This window comes from Peromyscus eremicus, chromosome 22, assembly GCF_949786415.1.
Source record: "Peromyscus eremicus chromosome 22, PerEre_H2_v1, whole genome shotgun sequence".
Taxonomy (NCBI): Eukaryota; Metazoa; Chordata; class Mammalia; order Rodentia; family Cricetidae; genus Peromyscus; species Peromyscus eremicus.
The window spans coordinates 18,974,275-18,992,442 of record NC_081437.1 but is presented as its reverse complement, the minus strand read 5'-3'; the positions used below and the strand labels follow the sequence as shown (position 1 = coordinate 18,992,442).

Genomic DNA, 18,168 nt, shown 5'->3' with positions numbered 1-18,168 from the left:
TAATCTTGTGTAAGATGAGATTGCATTGAGCCTCTTTAGTAGGAGAGTCTGTGCGTGCGTGCGTGTGTGCGTGCATGCGTGTGTGTATAAGTGTTCATTCTCTGAATCTTAAGTAAAGCTTCAGAAGTGCCGTTCACGTCTGCTACAAATTTGAGCTGATGCTAGTCAATAGCAGTGAGAATGGAAGGGATCTGAAGCACTGGCTTCTGGTTTATTTGTGTTGAATGTATAGGACTATCCGTCGTGTGGTTTCTGCAGGTCGTGTACACCAGTGAGGAGACACAATCCTGCAGGAAGTCTATAGGCACTAGGAATGACACAATGGAAGTGCAGAGGTCTCAGGTTTAGGTGGAGGCTGTCAGCATGGAGTGTAGTCTGCATGGTGACTGTTTAGCTCCTCTGTGTGGTGGTGTGAGAGCAGCCACAGTCTGTCAGCAGATGGGTTGAGTTGTGTTCCAATAAAGCTTTATTTGTGGCTGGGCATGGTGCTATACATCTTTAATCTCAGCACTCAGGAGGCAGAGGTAGAGACAGGTGTATCTCTGAGTTCGAGGCCAGCCTGGTCTACGGGGTGAGTTCCAGGCAGCTACACAGAGAAACTCTGTCTTAAAAAACCCAAACCAAAAAAACCGATTTACTTTTATGTGTGCGGGTATTTTGTCTGCCTTCATGTCTGCACCATGTGAAGCTGCAGCACTCTAGAAGCTCAGCATATTTGTTATGTGCGGCTGAGCAGGGGGCGGGGTTAGTGCATCCAGCTGAACAAGGAGGCGGGGTCAGCTGATATCTGTAGGAGCGCTCTCTGTAGGGGAAGCAGTCTTCAGGCTGTAAGCATGGGTATGGGTGGGGGTGTGGAAGAAAGTTACCATGGACGTTTTCTACACATAGTATCAACTTCCTCACACAGACTAGGGGAAGGCTTTGCCATTTCCCTGAGCCTCACCTGGGCAAGGCTTCGCCATTTTCCATAGGTCTAAGGCATTGCAGTCTCCATGTTAGACAATACACATTCACTCAGGATTTTACATGTTCCCCGTGTGAGTGTGCATCACATGCATGCTTGGTACCTGCAGAGGCCAGAAGAGGGTGTCAGATCTGCCTGGAACTGGAGTCACAGATGGTTCTTAGCCACTATATGGGTGCTGAGAATCAAAGCCAGGTCCCCTGGAAGAGCAGCTAGTTCTCTTAATCTTGGAGCCATATCTCCAGCCTTCTCTCCATCCCTTAAAGGCATTATGTATATTTACAATACTCCCTCTTTTTGTAGATTTTGTTTTTAATTATGTGTCTGTGTGGGTCATGCAGGTGAGTGCACAAGCCAGAAGAGACCAGAGGTCTTGAGTCCCTTTGGAGCTAGGGTTCAGTGGGCTGTGAGCCACCTGATATGGGTCCTGGGAACCAAGCTTGAGTGCTCTGCAAGAGCAGCAAACCTCTTAAGTGATGCTCCATCCCTTCAGCCCCCGTATGATTCTCTTGCGCCTTTAATCCCAGCACTCGGGAGGCAGAGCCAGGCGGATCTCTGTGAGTTCGAGGCCAGCCTGGACTACCAAGTGAGTCCCAGGAAAGGCGCAAAGCTACACAGAGAAACCCTGTCTCGAAAAACCAAAAAAAAAAAAAAAAAAGACTGCTTCTCTCTAAAAGTATGTGAAGAGGCATCACATACTTATGTAAGGCTGTTTCAGCCTTTGAAGTTGTTATTTCAACCATGAGGAGCAGTCCCAGGGCCTTGCACCCATTTGGCAAGCTCTGCCCACAGGTTAAATACCAGCCCCATTTTCAATTAATTTTCGAGTGAATCATCTCCTTAAAGAAATGTATCCTGGTGTTTATTGTGATATTTGTGGATCCGTATGAAAGACACACACTCTCCTCTTCCCACCCTCTCTGCTCAGTCTATAGACTGGAATTAATAACGTGTACATGCTGAGTAAGTCTCAGCCTTGATAGCAGTCCACAGTTCTCTTGCTGTCTCTCCTCAGCTGTGTGAACTTAGGCCGGGTGATCTCTCTAACTCAGTTGCCTAGCCTGGTGAGGCTCGGGGATCAGTGCCTAGCACTGAAAAAAAAAGAGGGAAGTTCAAACAGATGAGTTCCTTTTTGACTGTTTTACCGACTGTGCCATGGAGAAAGTTCCAGACTAGGGAGACCTCTCAGTCAGGCTGTACTGACTGAGTGCCTTCACGGGAGGTAAGGCTGTCAGTTTCCATTTTCGTCAACACTCAGTTTCTCTGCTGTGTACTTCTTAGCAAATAAAACAGGCCTTTGTAGTTCCCAACAGTGCTGAAGGGAAAGCTCTACCTATTGTAGACGCTCACTTCAGAGTTAAAATCTTAGAATGACCTTAAAGAGTCCAGTGCCTTAGGTCATATGTTTTCTTAACAGCTCAGTCCTTTGGACCGGAGGCAGCTGAATTCCCTTGTCTGGAAAGGGAAGGAGTAAGCTGCCAGGCCTGACTCTGTCCTGATGCCAGATAAGGGGAGGTACTGAAATGTGGACTGACCTCACTAGCTTCAGTGACCGGAAGAGAGGAAAGTGAGGAAGCGCCTTGGGGAATTCAGCTAAAATAAAATGGTTTGGAACTTCCTTCCTTGGATAATGCTGCTTTCCTTCCATGGACCTACAAGCAGCATTAGTCATTTAAAGGATTTCATTGTGAAGTCAGAAATTCATCTGTGACTTTAGTTACACTAGTGTGTGTACCTGATTGGAAGGGGACCCGTCCCCCGTCTGTGGTGCTGAGGATCAAACCTAGGGACTGGAACGTGCTAGGAGCTCTACCAATGAGCTGTTCCTCTAGCCCTCTCTCTAAGCTGCCCAGGCAGGCCTTGAACTTGGATCCTTCAGTTTCAGTCTTCCAAGAGTTCAGCAGACCTGCTACACCAGGTCTGGGAGAAAGGCACTCCTTAATCAAATGAGATAGTAAATTCAAGTAAAATGCTTTTGATAGCTAAGCATGATCTGTTAGCAGCTATTACTACTGAAAAAGAAAAATTAGTTTCTTATACATTCAGGATACCAGTTCATTTTTTTTAGATGAAATCAGAGGGTAGCTAAGGCTAACTTGAGATTGTGAGTCTCATGCTTCTGTTTACTGAGTACTGAGCTTGTGGGTATGAGCCATCTGCCTGACTACCTTTAACTTAGATGGCTCAGTATCTACTCATACTTGATAACCCCTTTAAAAGAAGTATTATGACTTGCACAGGTACTAATATAGACATGAATACATTCAGAAGAATACATATATTATTAATCTTTGTTATGGCCTTTTCTAGAGGAAGGTAGGATTGAGGAGTAAAAGAGGAGACTGTGTGTGTGTGTGTGTGTGTGTGTGTGTGTGTGTGTGTGTGTAGAGGCCAGAGGTCAGTGTTAGGTGTCTTTCTTCATTGTGTTTTGTTTTTGCTTTTGAGAAAGGGTCTCTCTATGTAGCCCTGGCTGTCGTGGAATTCACTATGTAGATCAGGCTGACCTTGAACTCAGAGATCTATTTGTCTCTACCCCTCCGTGTTGAAGGTGCAGATGTGTACTGGTGTATTACAGCTTCTTGTTGTGTTACTTCTTTCTTATGTCTGTCTGCTGTTTGTCTGTCTGTCTATCTATCGTGTGTGTGTGTGTGTGTGTGTGTGTGTGTGTGTGTGTGTGTGTGTGTATGTATGTATGGGTGCCTGTGTGATTCATGGCGTCCAGAGGAGAATGTCACATGTCTTGTATTGCCTCATTCACTCGAGACAGGGATCTCTCTGACTCTGAAGTTCTGTTTCTGCTAGGCCCACTGCTGAGTTCCTCCCAACTCTGCTCCCCAGTTCTGAGTCACAGTCATGTGTGGTGTTTTTTTGTGGGTGGTGGTGATTTGAACTCTCAGGTCCTCATGTCTGAGCTATTGCTCTTACCCGCTGAGCCTTCTCCCTGGTCCTTGTTCTCTTCTTTAATAAGGATATATTGATAAGCAAGAAGAAGCATGAGTGAATTAAAGAAAAAGCTGCTGTGTGCTCAGTCCATACCTCAGTTAAGTTGTTGGTACTTGGGTTGTGAAGGGAATGGAGTGAGTGCCATGGCAGAGCAGGGTGCTTGTCTTAGTCATTTTAGGGGAGATGGTAAGTCTGAAGTGTCTTCAGAAAGCATAAATGGAGACATGCAGCAGGTTTTGATCCTGTTGAGAGCATAGCATGGATGATTAAGCTTATCTAGGAATAAGTTTCATGAGTGTGAAAATATTCCAAGAATTAGTCTCACTTTACGTGTTTTTCCTAAGTCTGTCTGTCTGTCTGTCTGTCTGTCTCTCTGTCTGTCTCTCTCTGTCTCTGTCTCTCTCTCTCTCTTTATTTTTTGGGACAGAGTTTCTCTGTGTAACTGTCCTAGCTGTCCTGGAACTCGCTCTGTAGACCAGGCTGGTTTCTAACTCAGAGATCCGCCTACGTCTGCCTCCCGTGTGCTGGAATTAAGGGTGTGCACCACCACCACCTGGCCTCCTATGTGTCTCTTTTTTTTTTTTTTTTTTTTTTTTTTTAGATTTATTTATTTATTATATATACAGTGTAATGTCTGCATGTATCCCTGCAGGCCAGAAGAGGGCACTAGATCTCATTACAGATGGTTGTGAGCCACCATGTGGTTGCTGGGAATTGAACTCAGGACCTCAGGAAGAACAGCCAGTGTTCTTAACCGCTGAGCCATCTCTCCAGCCCCCCCCTATGTGTCTCTTAATTTCAGCTTCTTTGGTGCTTTTTTCTAGAGCTTGCCATGGTGGACTTTGCGATATGTGAATATTCACCAACAGTTGCTGGAGGAGCGCTCGCCTCAGCTCTTTGCTCTTGCTGAAAGCTGTATTGATCAAGGTATGTAGCAGATTTAAAAAATGTCTGTATTATTGTACACATGTGCAAACATGTATGCATGTGAAGGTAGAGGACAACTTTGGAGTATACTCTCTCTCTCCTTTTTTTATTTTGGTTGGAGACAGAGTCTCTCTGTTGTGTAGCTCTGACTGTCCTGGAACTCACTCTGTAGACCAGGCTGGCCTCAGACTCACAGAGATCCGCCTGCCTCTGCCTCCCGAGTGCTGGGATTAAAGGCGTGTGCCACCATGCCTGACTTGGACTAGACACTCTCATTCCACCTTTTGTGGAAGCTGGGACTCAAGCTCAGGTTGCCAGGCTCCCACAGTGAGCACCTTTACCTGCTCAGCTGGTTAGTTGTTTTTGAGACAAGTTTTGCTGTGCAGACCTGCCTGGCCTAGAATTCACTGTGTAATCCTAGACTAGCCTCAAACTCATAATCCTCCTGCTTCAGTCTGTGTTATAGATGCTCACTACTGTGCCCAGCTTAGATGATTTTTTGTTTGATATATGTATGTATCCTGTTCTAATTTCTTGTCTGAGATGTTTCATTTGAATCTATTTTTTGACTGATAATTGTGCTTGTTTAGAGTTGTTTCTTTTTCTTTTGGATGGGTACTCACGAATTACCAGGTGTCCGAGTGCTGAATCAATTCCTTCTTTTTCTTCTCTGTGGTATTGGAGACAAAGCCCAGGGCCTCACGCGAGGCCAGCCTGGTCTACAGAGCAAGTTCCAGGACAGCCAGGGCTACACAGAGAAACCCTGTCTTGAAGCAAAACAAAACAACAACAAAAGAAGCAAGGGCGTGCAAGGCATGGTGAATATACCTTTAGTCCTGGCTCAGAGGATTAGTAGGCAGAGACAGGGGGAATCTAAGCAGCCTGGTCAACATGATGAGTTTTAGGGCAGCCATTGCTACATAATTAGACTGTCTTAAAAAAGAAAAAAAAAAGACGATCAGTTTGGTTTCTATTACCTGCTTAGAAAGATGAGGCACTCTATGTAGGTCACTCTCATTTATTCATTTATTTGTTTAGAGAGAGGACCTCACTATGTAGAGCAGGCTGGTCTCAAACTCAGAGATTTGCCAACCCCTGCCTCCTGCATACTGGAATTAAAGGTGTATGCTACTCTGCCTGGGTAGGTTACTGTTATTTTTATCACAAATTACGTAAAGATATTTTAATATCTTCTTCTGTTTTTTAGTGTAAGAAATTGTATTGGAAACAAACATAAACTTCACTTATTATTATCTTTTTTTTTTTTTTGTTTTTTTGTTTTTCGAGACAGGGTTTCTCTGTGTAGCTTTGCGCCTTTCCTGGAACTCACTTGGTAGCCCAGGCTGGCCTTGAACTCACAGAGATCCACCTGGCTCTGCCTCCCGAGTGCTGGGATTAAAGGCGTGCGCTGCCACCACCGCCCGGCTATTATCATTTTTAAAAGGCTTAACTGGAGCTGAAGTAAATTAAGCTAAATTATACCCAGGTTAGGAAATTGTTTTATTTCCTATGGAGAACCAGAAGAAAAGCTTAATTTTAAAAACATTTGATAGAACATACATTTTACTGAGGTTGACAGCAGGAGGCAGGTTTACATTTGTTTTATTATTTTAATAGTTTATGATGTTGAACAGAAATTCTCCTAAAACACAACTGAAATTTCCCAGAGTTGCAAAGCAGCCATGTTTGCCACTGCTTCCCACTGTGCTGCCGTTGGCTCCTCTCACGTTTCCTAGGAAAGCCTTCGAGGAGAGGAGAGCTTCAGGCACCTTGACACTTGCTCCCAGGCTCCCTTTACTTACAGAGCGTCTTTTCTTGCAAAGATTGCCGAACAGGGCCGGAGAGATGGCTCAGTGGTTAAGAGCCCTGGCTACTCTTCCAGAGGTCCTGAAGTCAGTTTCCACTACACAGTGGCCGCTCACAGAGATCCGATAGTCTCTTCTGGTCTCTACAGATACCTGCACTGACATGGATATACTCGTGTGTGTGTGTGTGTGTGTGTGTGTGTGTGTGTGTGTGTGTGTGTGTGTGTGTAATGAAAATGAAAAATAAATTCTTAAATTGCCAAACAAAAGCAAAAGCAAACCTTTTGGTGTGAAAGAGTACTTAGATACAAATGAACTTGAGCTTAGTAATGGATTTCTGAGGTTTGATTTTAGCTGTGCCTAGTTCCAAGGTTTCATGTCTTGAATGTAGTGTGGATGTGAATGTGTGTGTGGATGTGTTTAGTAGGAGTCAAGGAAGTGGTGGTTGCCATAGCTTTGGTGGAGACACTGATTATTCATGAAGGCATCTGTCATAACTGCGGGAATCTCCTGGATTTTTTTGGAGCCTGTCACCTTCAAGGATCTGTATATTAATAAGCTAGGCTAGAGATGCATTTATTTAATTATTTTTTAACAATAAAAACTTGGGAGTCGGATATTGGGGTAAGAACCTGAATGAGCAGAGTGACATCAAAGTGACCAGTGACCTCCTCTCTCTCCCGTTCATCCATCCATAAGGGTCAGGACCCTCTGTCAGTCCCACCCTATTACTTGCTGTGTCTGTCTGTCATCAGTCCTCCAAAACCTCTATGGTTAATTTTGGTCAGCTAGTAGCTAGCTCTGCTCTCTGATTCAAAACAAACTTTTTTTGTCAGTCTCCAGAGCATCAGAATGCAATCAAAATATCACACAACAGGCTAGCATGTAGTGGGCAGGATTGTAGTGTACATAGTAATTTTGCCAAACTAGGTGATTGGTTAAAACTAATTTCCCATTTTTTGTTTTATTCTAGGACAGAAATACATAAGCATGTGCTAACTTAGATAAAATGGACATCTATGCATGATTTAAAAAGAAAGTAAGGAAATACATTCAGTCAGTATAAAAATTGATTTATTTATGTGTTTGTACCAAGTCTTTATGTTTTTTGAGGATTTTAGGTGATGTCAACATGTGGAACAAGTAACAAAATATTAAACCACAGGAACTTAAAGTGTTAACAGTTATTCTGCCCTGGAACTTATACCTGAGTTGAGATAGCAGATTAATATAGTGGTATGGACCTGGAGTACCATTGTGGATGGAGGCAAGATAATCTCTTGAGCATAAAAAGTTCTGTCCTAACTTGGACAACATAGTGAGATCTTGCCTCAAAACCAAATAACAAAACCAAAACCAATTAATTTGCTTTTCTGTACAGTAGTACGTATTTAAATGAATCTATGCATGGGAGTTTTGTCCACATGTATATACGTACACCACATGTGTGAGGTATCCTCATAGGTCAGAAGAGGGCATTGGATCCTCTGGAACTGGAGTTACAGAAGGTTATGAGCTGCCATGTGGGTGCTGGAAATCAAATCTAGGTCCTTTGGAAGAGCAGCCAGTGCCCTTAACCACTCAGCCATCTCTCTAACCTTGATAATATTTTTTTTAAGTAACAACAACTGAACAGTTTTTTTTTTTTTCTTTTTAAAAGAAACTTGGCTTACTTGTTTCTACTTTGGGTAGTGCCTAGACTATAAAGTAGGTAATGTCTTTGGATAACGTGGAATGACAGTAGCAGACACCTGTATATTTAACAGCTAGCAAATTTGGGGTGGGGGGTGTTGTCGTGGTGCTGATCTCTGGGAATGACTGTCCTCCGTCTCCTTAAAGGTTTCTGAGTTAATTGAATCATAGAAGTTATGGGAAAAACGGGTCCTACATTAATGTGTGGCCTTCGAATCTTCTCAATAGTGCTGCTTAGGTGTGACATTCTCTTCAGAATGGAGGATAAGATGGAGCTTGGAAAAAATGAGGACATGGTTCATATTTATCAGGCAGTGTGTTATCTTCTGTTTTTAGCAAGTGAGAACTATGTAAACTTGGTCTTTCCTGGTTTATGCCATTATGTTTTTGAAATGAAGTGAGGTTTCTCTGTAAAAGAGCTGTGCAAGGGAACAGCCTTGTAGTTCATGAAGCCAGGGATGCGTTGAATGTCATAGATGGTTTTCCTGGAAGACAAGGATAGCATTTGAAACAAAATTCTATGAAAACCCACTCCACTGTTTAATTTTATAAAATGGCCATTGCATTGCACTCTAAAGGCTAGTATTTAATTTCTTATACTTCAGTATGCTTTTTGTGGAAGATTGATAGTTGGAGAGAAAGGCCAGGTGTTGTTACTAGGAGTTGTTTTTGTTTTTAAAGCAAACCTAATATGGTGTTTTTATAAAGTTCCATTTATTCCCCTTCCATATTGTCCCTTATTATATACACCTTGTATTTATTGCCAAATCTGTACCATATCTTGTGACTAATCTTTGTAAGGAATACCCTTCATTATTGAGGGGGGAGAACACAATCTTTTTGAGAGGTTAGAACCATATGGTATGTTTTAGAGGGAGTTAGTTTTTTTCTAGAAGTTAAAATTCTGTTCAAAATCAGGAATGGTTAACTGAGATAATTGGAAATCTAACTCTAGGTGACTCATCCTCAGTGGCCTGTGGTGTTTCTGCAGTGGATTCGAGCACATCATTTGCTTTGTCCTGCAACCAAGTACTTTTATGTTGCTCTTGTACCAGGCTTTTTCTTTTGGGCCACCAACCAGCTCCCAAATCATGACACAGAGACTTATTATTAGTTTTGAAAACTCAGCCTAGCTTAGGCTCATTTCTGGCTAGTTCTTTTAACTTAAATTAACCTGTTTCTCTATCTGCATTTTTGCCTTGGGGCTGTTTACCTTTGTTACTTCTGTGTATCTTACTTTCACTGCTTCTCTGTGTCAGGCTGGCTGACATCTGTCTGGCGTCTTGGCCCAGGCATGTCCCTCATTCTCTCCTCCTCTTCTCTCATTCTTTCCTCCCTCGAGCCTAGATTTCTCCTATTTATTCTCTCTTCCTGCTAGCCTCGCCTATCCCTCTTCTGCCTAGCTATTGGCTGTTCAGCTCTTTATTAGAACAGTCAGATGCCATAGGCAGGCAAAGTAAAACAAATGCAACATGTCTTTTCATAATTAAACAAATGCAGTATAAACAGAAGTAGCATATCTTTGCACAGTTAAAGTAATATTCTGTAGCATAAACTAAGTAACACATCTTTGCATAGTTAAAATAATATTTCACAACATGATCTTCTTGGGTAATCAACATTTTTCACTTTAGTCACAAATTGGTGATTTGAAATAGACATTTGAGCCATATTTAAATTAGTCTGTAATATTTCATAAGTAATTTTATTTAAAAAAAATTATTCTTGGATCTGACCCAAATATTGACCAGTTAATTATAACTGAGATACCATTCAATATCCTGAGAAGAATGTTATATTTGAAATATTGCCCTTGAAGGTTCATCAAAAGTTGGCAGGAATTTTTTCAGCTTGTGAGACATAAGCAGAGGGTTTTGGGACCAGCTGAGATGGTCTTACTCTTGTCCAGGAATGTTCCATCAGTGAAATGCAGTGAAGCAGAGCCTGTGGCAGCCGCAGCATCGCTTCGCTGGGCCTATCACGTTTATGAAAGGAGTAGGTTAGAGGCTTGAAAAGTATGTTCCTCAGTACAGCATGGGGCAGTCTTTGGGAGGTTGAACTGAATGCAACCACAGTTCTGTAGAGACCACTTCCAGGCCCACAGCAGTTGTTTTTGGATCAGACACTGAAAATGCATTGCATGTAGGGCATGAGGTGGAATATTGCAATTTGAAGATGAACTCATGAAGTCACTGCCTAAGAAGAAACAGGTGAAAATACTTCGTGAGCAAGTTCTATAGTGTCTTCTCCCAGCAGCTGTGTGACCCTGGGTTAGGCTGTTCTCACAGCCAAAGACTGATGTATTCAGTGATTAAAATATTTTTTAGTAATTTGAAATGTGTTATTAAATATATCATTTTAACACAGCATTAAAAAAATCTCATGGGAAGAGATTTTGGTTTTAGCTCATGTTTTATATTTACTGATTGACATTTTGTCCAGAAGGCCATGAATATGAATTTCCACAGAGAACTTAACATAGTATTAAAATAATAAATTTATGTCTGTTGGATCAGCATGCTCCTCTTTTATTTAAGCCTGAGTCTTCCAGAGCTGAAATCTTTTTTTCACAGTTGACTCAGTGTCTTCCATTCTATCCAGCTGGTTCTTGAATCTTGTTAGTTCTTGCCCAAGGGTTCCACATCTATCTCCGTTTCCATTCCTGTACCAGTTATCCTTGTCTGAAGTCTTTGGTTTGGAAAGGCCCTCTAGTGATCGTCTTGTCTAGCTAGCTCATTTGACAAAGTCAAGACTCAGGGAAGTTGCTTCAGCAACAGAACCATGGCCTGGGCTTCCCAGCTTCAAACCCTCTCTCTCTTCCTGCTGCTTTTCTCCAAGAAAATTCTGGTCCAGATTTTAGTAGCTAGTAATAGTACAGCTAACATTTCTCTCTGCACACCACACCAAGTGCAGCTCCAAGTTTTTAGCCATGATAGTTAGCATACTCCTTGTAATTCTATGAGGTAGAGCTGAGGGTAATTTAGCAGTGGGTATAAAATAAGTGGATCAAAAAAAAATTAAAGGTGGAATCTTGCATTGTAGTTTAGATGGCCTCAAGCTTGCTGTATAGATCAGGCTGGCCCAAAACTTTGTGATCCTTTTTTTTTTTCAGCCTACTGAGTGCTGGGTTTATACTCAAAGCCCTTCACTCAGGTCCTTTGCAAGCCAGCATACTGTCTTAACCCCTGAGCCCCATCTCCAGACCTAGAAAGACTTGTTTGAATGACTGTGTGCTATGTGCTGTGGATATCAGTGAAGTTGGTGAGTTAGAGTCTGAAATTCTGGTAGGAAAACACAAGCTAGACGATGTGATCAGTTTGAACTTCTGATGTCAGAAGTTTTATCAAGTAGTCGCTATTTGGATTAAATCTTGAGGAACAACTAGGAATGTTGGCTGGCAGACTTGGATCGGGAGTGCGGTGTGTGTACCAAGGACCACAGACTTGGGGTATAGCTGTGGAGTTGGCAGTTCCAGTATTCAGAATGGCTAGAGCAGAATGAGGGTGTTAGGTGATGGGGTTGAACAGGGAGGTAGGAGCTGGAATTTGAGGACATTGGGTTTCTGACTTGTTAGGGTCACTTTCGGCAGGCTTTATTTGTTCACACTAACTATACATTTTTGAGCACTAACTATGGTAGATTCCAGGTTTTTACTGCTGCTTACTGCTTTTTACTGTTATTGTTAGTTAATGCTTTTATCAGGTTTTCACTTAGAGCCTTTTATCCCTTCTGGACACAGTTTCTCTTGTGTTACTCTGGCAGGTCTTGAACCCCTGTGTTCATGTGGTCCTCCTGCCTCAACCTCCTGTTTAGTTGGGACTATTGATACGCACCACTGTACCTGACGTGTGAATCCCATCACTGTTTATTTGTAATATGTGAATAATTCACCTAGTGCTCTGTTGACAGACACGAAACCTTTGGACTGCTTCCCTTCTTTTTCTGCCAGATTTTGATCCTAGAAGGTAGACTTTCAGGGAAGGAGGCAGGACCTGGTTTCCAGAAGTAGCAAATCACCAAATTTGCACCCGTCCCCTGTCCTGCGCTTTGATGTCGTCTGGAAGTTTAGTTCCATTTTCTCATTCATGTCAAATTTTGCTACCAAGTGAAGTCAGATCACCTCCCCTCCCCCAATAAGTTACAAAACCCACTTTTTTTTTCAGATTTTTTTGGCAGTGTTACAGCTAGGTTTTTTTTTTTTTTGGTAGCTGGAGGGACAGCTGTGGGTGCTGGGAACCACTCTTATAGTTTTGGTTGTGAGCCTAGCCTTTAACGGCTGAGCTATCCCTCGTGCCCACAGCTAGATTTTCCAGTTATAGTAGACTCAGGTAAAGATTGTGTAGTGGAGTTGGAGATGTAGGTGTGTTGGTAGAGTGCTTGCCCAGCGTTTATATAATCCCCAGCACCTCATAAACTTGGCGTGGTGGCACATGCCTGTAATACCAGCATTTGGGAGGTGGAGGAGGGAAGGTTAGGAGTTGAAGGAGTTCAGGATCATTCTTAACTAAAAGAGTTTGAGGCCAGCCTGAACTACGTGAGATTCTGTCTTTTTAGTGTGTGGATGATGGGATAGACTTGATAGACAGCCGGCTTTATCACTGATGCAGAAACCCGGACCTTTGTAAACCATAAAGGCTCCCTGACCTGAGAGAGTATAATTGGCCTGAAGGTCCAAAGGAAAGTCATTGTGGCTAGAGTAGAGGAGGTCTGGTGGGCAGTGGAGGTCCAGGATTGTGCAGGAAAGGATGGAGCAGCTTGGGGAGCGTCTTTATCATAAGGTGACTCTGATTTATTTACCATAGGTGAAATTGCAATGCGAATCTTAGAGTTTCTACCTGGGGTAGACTTGGTCAGTGTGGTTGGTCATGCCACATACTTCAGTTGTCTCTGAGCCCTGCTGCAGTTGTGTGACAGCCGTGTACTGGCTGCAGGAGTCACAGACTATTTCCTTTCCCCATGAATTCGGCATTCATTCTGACAGACTGCTTTGTCAAAGGCTGACGAAGCCATTGCTGAAAACAGTCTAGAGAACAGCATGTCAAGGATGTGTAGTAGAGAATACTGTTTTGGGGTACTAGTTGGTGAACATCCTGCTGTGTGAGAAATCTTGAACCCTGGTGTGTGTGATAGTACTATGCTCTTTAGTATATGTAATTAATCTTGATAGTCATTTTATCTCAGATGTTTTGTTGCTAGGTTATTGTTCTCCCTTGCTTTATTTATTTAAAAAATTTAAAAATTACATTACACTAATTTGTTTGCATGTCTGCATGCGTGTGTGTGTGTGTGTGTGTGTGTGTGTGTGTGTGTGTGTTGTGTATATGTGATGTATGTGTAGGAGCCTATTTGATACTCATTTTCACATACATGTATGCTTCCATTCTTAAGGGAGAAAGTCTATATTTTTTATGAAATGAACTCAGCTAATTACCCTTTCTTCAGATTTTCCATAGTGTTTAGTTTTCAGGTTGGTTTGACACCTTGTATCAACATCTTATGTTCCCATATTTCTGGCCATGTTTTTTATAGGATGGTTAAGACAGGCACCTAGGAGGGATCAGTGCTATGAACAGCATCTCCTAAGACTGAGTGTGTAGTCTTAACTGCCTGTTTGGAGCGTACAAGTGCTCAGAGAATGCTAGCTGTTAACTACTGTTGTGTTTGTGTTCTTCTATGTGTTTAAAGTTCTTCAAAACTTAAACCGTGCAGTGTATACTTTAATATTTTGGGACTCTACATTCACTCATCTTAATTTTTAATGCTTCATCTTTTGTCTCACAGTGATGAAACTAGAGAATTTATTTGAAGGTGATTCAGGCCGACTTTTAGCTATTCAATTCCATCTGGAATGTGCACATGTATTTTTATATTATTATGAATATAAAGAAGCAAAAGATCGGTTCAATCTTGCTAAAGACATCAGCAGGTTACAGGTTGATCTGACAGGTAAGACTTTACTTTTCATGGATAATTGATTTAATTTTACAATAAAGCTAGTATGTATGTTGGCAGTTTGTATTGTATTTTGGCATTTGACTTTTTTCTGTCTTTTTGGTTGTGAGGCATATCCTTTATTGCCTGAGCCATCTCCATTCCTTTTGGTTATTATTATTATTATTTTCTTAATGTAGAACTAGACTGATCACAGGATAAAGAGCAAACTTGTTGGGCTGCTTTTATAACTTTCCATTTCTAGGTTTTCTTTATGTAGCTCAGCAGGCCTTGAACTCTCGATACTCTTGTCTTAGTCTCCTTAGTGTTGGAATTTGGGATGCTCTACCATACTTGGTCTAGTATTTAAATTTTAGAGCCTGCCGATTTTTTATTTCACAATACATTTAAAAGATTTTATTTAAAGTTTTTGTTTTCAAGCAAATTTGGAGTTACATGCTTTTTTTTTTTTTTCATAGAGTCCATTCCTTGTTCTAAGCTAGTGAAATATTTGGTAGTAATAGCAGCCAGTAGTACATAAATGGACCTTAGACCATTTGGTTCTGGTGTGAACCTTGGGAGCCATTCCTGACTCTCCAGTTTAGCCCGCCCCGTGCATTGCCAGTTTAGCCCGCCCCGTGCATTGCCTGTTCCTGTAAATGCCTCCTGTTGTCTCCATCCTGCTTTGTCGCACTCTATTGCATTTCTTAGGTGTGTCTTTAGTGGTTGAGAGTACTGTCTGAGCCCTGCGTGGTGGCGCACACCTTTAATCTCAGCACTGGAAGGCAGAGGCAGGTGGACCTCTGAGTTTAAGGCCAGCCTGGTCTACAGAGCAAGTTCCAAGACAGCCAGAGAGAGCTACACAGAGGAACCCTGTCTTGAAAAACCAAAATAAAATCAAATAAACAAATAAAAAAATAGAGAGAATGAGAATACCATCTGAAACATAGTAGCACTCAATATTGTAGGGAACAAGTAAGTTCTGAGTGAATGAGTCAATGTATATTATTTGACAAGGGCACAGCCATGTTAGGGACTAATGCCTCAGCCCTATGGGGGTGGCAAAGTCTTCCCCAGGTGAGGCTCAGAGCAATGGCAAAGCCTTCCTCAAGTCCTAGTGTGTCTGTTGACCATGTGTGCAGAAAATGTCCACTGTCACTTTCTCTGCCCAGATGTTTACAGCTTGCAGACTGCTCCCTACAGAGCCTGTGCCTACCCGAGTAGCTGAGGCTGCCTCCTTCCTTGTTCAGCTGTATATAATGACCTCGTCTCCTGTTCAGCTGTATATAATAACCTTGCCTCTCTGTTCATCTGTATATAACCCCTCCTCCTCGTTTATCTGTATATAATAACCTTGCCTCTCTGTTTATCTGTATATAATAACCTTGCCTCTCTGTTTATCTGTATATAATAACCTTGCCTCTCTGTTTATCTGTATATAATAACCTTGCCTCTCTGTTTATCTGTATATAACCCCTCCTCCTTGTTCAGCTGTATTTAATAACCCCACTTCCTCGTTTATCTGTATATAGCCACACTACCTCCCAACTGTATATAACAAACATGCTGAGCAGCCAGGGTGCCAGGGCATCCTAGAGCCCAGATCGTCTGATCCCAGCTTTTGTGTCCATGCGTCTATCATTTTCTTTATCCGTCCTCCTCTCCCTAGTTAGGTCAGTCTCTGAAGCTGTACAGACGTACCCTATATGTGGATGCTGAAAGAATGAATGAGTTACAGAATTTCTCCTGAATCCTCTGTTGTCTCTTCCGAGTGCTTTGTACCGTGTGCCTCTCTATCCCCAATCTATTACAGTATAGTTGATGTTCAGTATGAATGAACTAACGACGCCTGCCTGTGCATTCAGTGACTGACACAATTGTCCCATGCTAGGCCTGGATCATCTTGTAGGTCTGTTCTCAGCCCCAGTGTTCTATGTTTCTTATCGAGTCAATGTTAATTGATAAAATCCTCTAGCTGTACTGTGACTCAAATATGGCTCTATGGGATCTTAGCCTTCTTTTATTACAGTGTTTGTGTGAGAAAAGTTATTACTATGTAGTTTATAGTTTTTGGAACACGGCCATGAATAACTTGGAGTCTTGTCTGTATTTGAAAATATAGTTACATGTAATGAGCTTGTGAGGTTCATTTCAGAGATTTTTTTTCAAATATTTTTGTTCTAGGAGACTTTTGGGAGATTATTTAAATATTAATGACACAGTGGTTTGTATGTTCAGCTTTAACTGGTGGTATATTTAATAGCTATTACAGTTTTTTGTTTTTTCCCAAAGTTGAGGTGAAGAACTTAGAAATAGAAGTGTGCTCCCATATAAAAAATGAGACCCAGATTATGATTTTTTTTTTCCACCCAGCTCTGGACTTACTATAAAAAAGTGAGCTGTTAAGCCACTTTGGTGGCCATCTAGAGCATGACGTGTTTACAGGGATGACAGTAACTCAGAGACAGAGTCATCTCAGTATAGGAAGCGGGTTTCTTAGGCTCGTCTTCGTAATCCCACATTTTCCGGAGAGTGGATGTTGAAACTTTGCTTCTCTTCGAAGTGGTCTGAAAATAGCTCTTCTGCAGCGTATTATTTCAGAGACATAAAGAAAAAATGCTGGTATTGTATGAAGCCAGATGGAGTGCTCGCCTGGGTCTCAGAAGCCGAGGCAGTGACTGCGTGCTGGCTTTAATGTGGGGGAGCCTGTGATCCTGAGCGAGGGTTGACGGGTGTTCACCTCTGTGTTTCCATGGGTGTCATTCATATACACATTTGTGGATATAGTATGTGTGTGTGTGTATGCAGTACTGAATAAGTCAGTTTTTTCAGAAGAGACTAAAAAATTAGCAAAAATAGGGATTGAGAATCTAGTGTCAGAAATCCTGGGTTTGAGCCTTGGCACCTTAATTCCTTGGCTTCAGGAAGTCATTTTTAATGTCGCTGGGTCTCAAGTTTCTCATACATGAATGGAGAAAACCATTCTGAAAATATTAGTCATCACGATTGTACTATAAGTCTGACTTGGCAGATCTACAGGTAGAATTTTATTTTAATTTTCAGGAGCTTTGGGAAAAAGGACACGATTCCAGGAAAATTACGTGGCACAGCTGATTCTAGATGTCAGGAGAGAAGAGGACGTCCCTTCCGGTCGTGAGTTCAGCCCAGCACCCACCCCCCAGGAATACTTAACCAAGGTAGGTTGCTCAGAGTTGTGCAGTTGAATAGCATAGTATCAGTAGGGGACTATCCCCGAAACTGAGTGGATGAGAAGAGACTGCGTGAGAACCCTTGTTAAGTTCTCTGTCCTCATTTCTAGGTCAAAATTATCAGGATTTTTCTCTTACAAGTTTTCAAGGAGGGAAGGATCTATTCTGGCTTAGAGTCTAAAAGGACATATTCCATCATGGGGGGAGGGGACATCTGCCACACTGCACCCACAGTCACAGTCACACAGCTGCCACACTGCACCCGCAGTCACAGTCACACAGCTGCCACACGGCACCCGCAGTCACACAGCACAGTTCCCCTACAGTGGTGCAGTCATGAGTTAGCAGTGCCGCTACATTGCCCCTGACATATAAAAGACAGAGTAGCTGCTGTCAAATCTGTTTATTTGGTTTTTTGCCTTTTGAAGCAGGATGTAGCTGTATAGCCAGGGTTGGCCCATCTCCTGCTCTCCTGCTTCAGCCTCCTAAGTGGATTGGGTCATGGAACCCTGACTGGGGTGTTGAAGGAATGGAGACATACAGACATACATAGAGTAAAGCTGAGTACAGGTGGGAGTCTGCTCCCTCTGGAACCTGGAACTGCAGTGTGCTCATAAGGTGCAGCATGGGGTTGGGGAGTGCTTAGCTAGTCTGGGGAGGAAGGCTGTAGGTGACCAGTCCAGGCTGTGAACATCAG

General features: G+C 42.4%; 1 protein-coding gene across 2 annotated transcripts in view; it reads left to right on the top strand.

Moving 5' to 3' along the window:
* The window catches only part of Ttc27 (tetratricopeptide repeat domain 27), a 130,917-nt gene that overhangs the window by 7,428 nt on the left and 105,321 nt on the right, over window positions 1-18,168 (top strand). For both annotated transcript variants that reach the window (XM_059248265.1, XM_059248264.1), the window contains exons 5-7: window positions 4,732-4,834; window positions 14,113-14,277; window positions 17,326-17,459. In XM_059248265.1, the coding sequence (XP_059104248.1) occupies window positions 4,732-4,834; window positions 14,113-14,277; window positions 17,326-17,459 (402 nt within the window). The remainder of the gene's footprint in view (window positions 1-4,731; window positions 4,835-14,112; window positions 14,278-17,325; window positions 17,460-18,168) is intronic.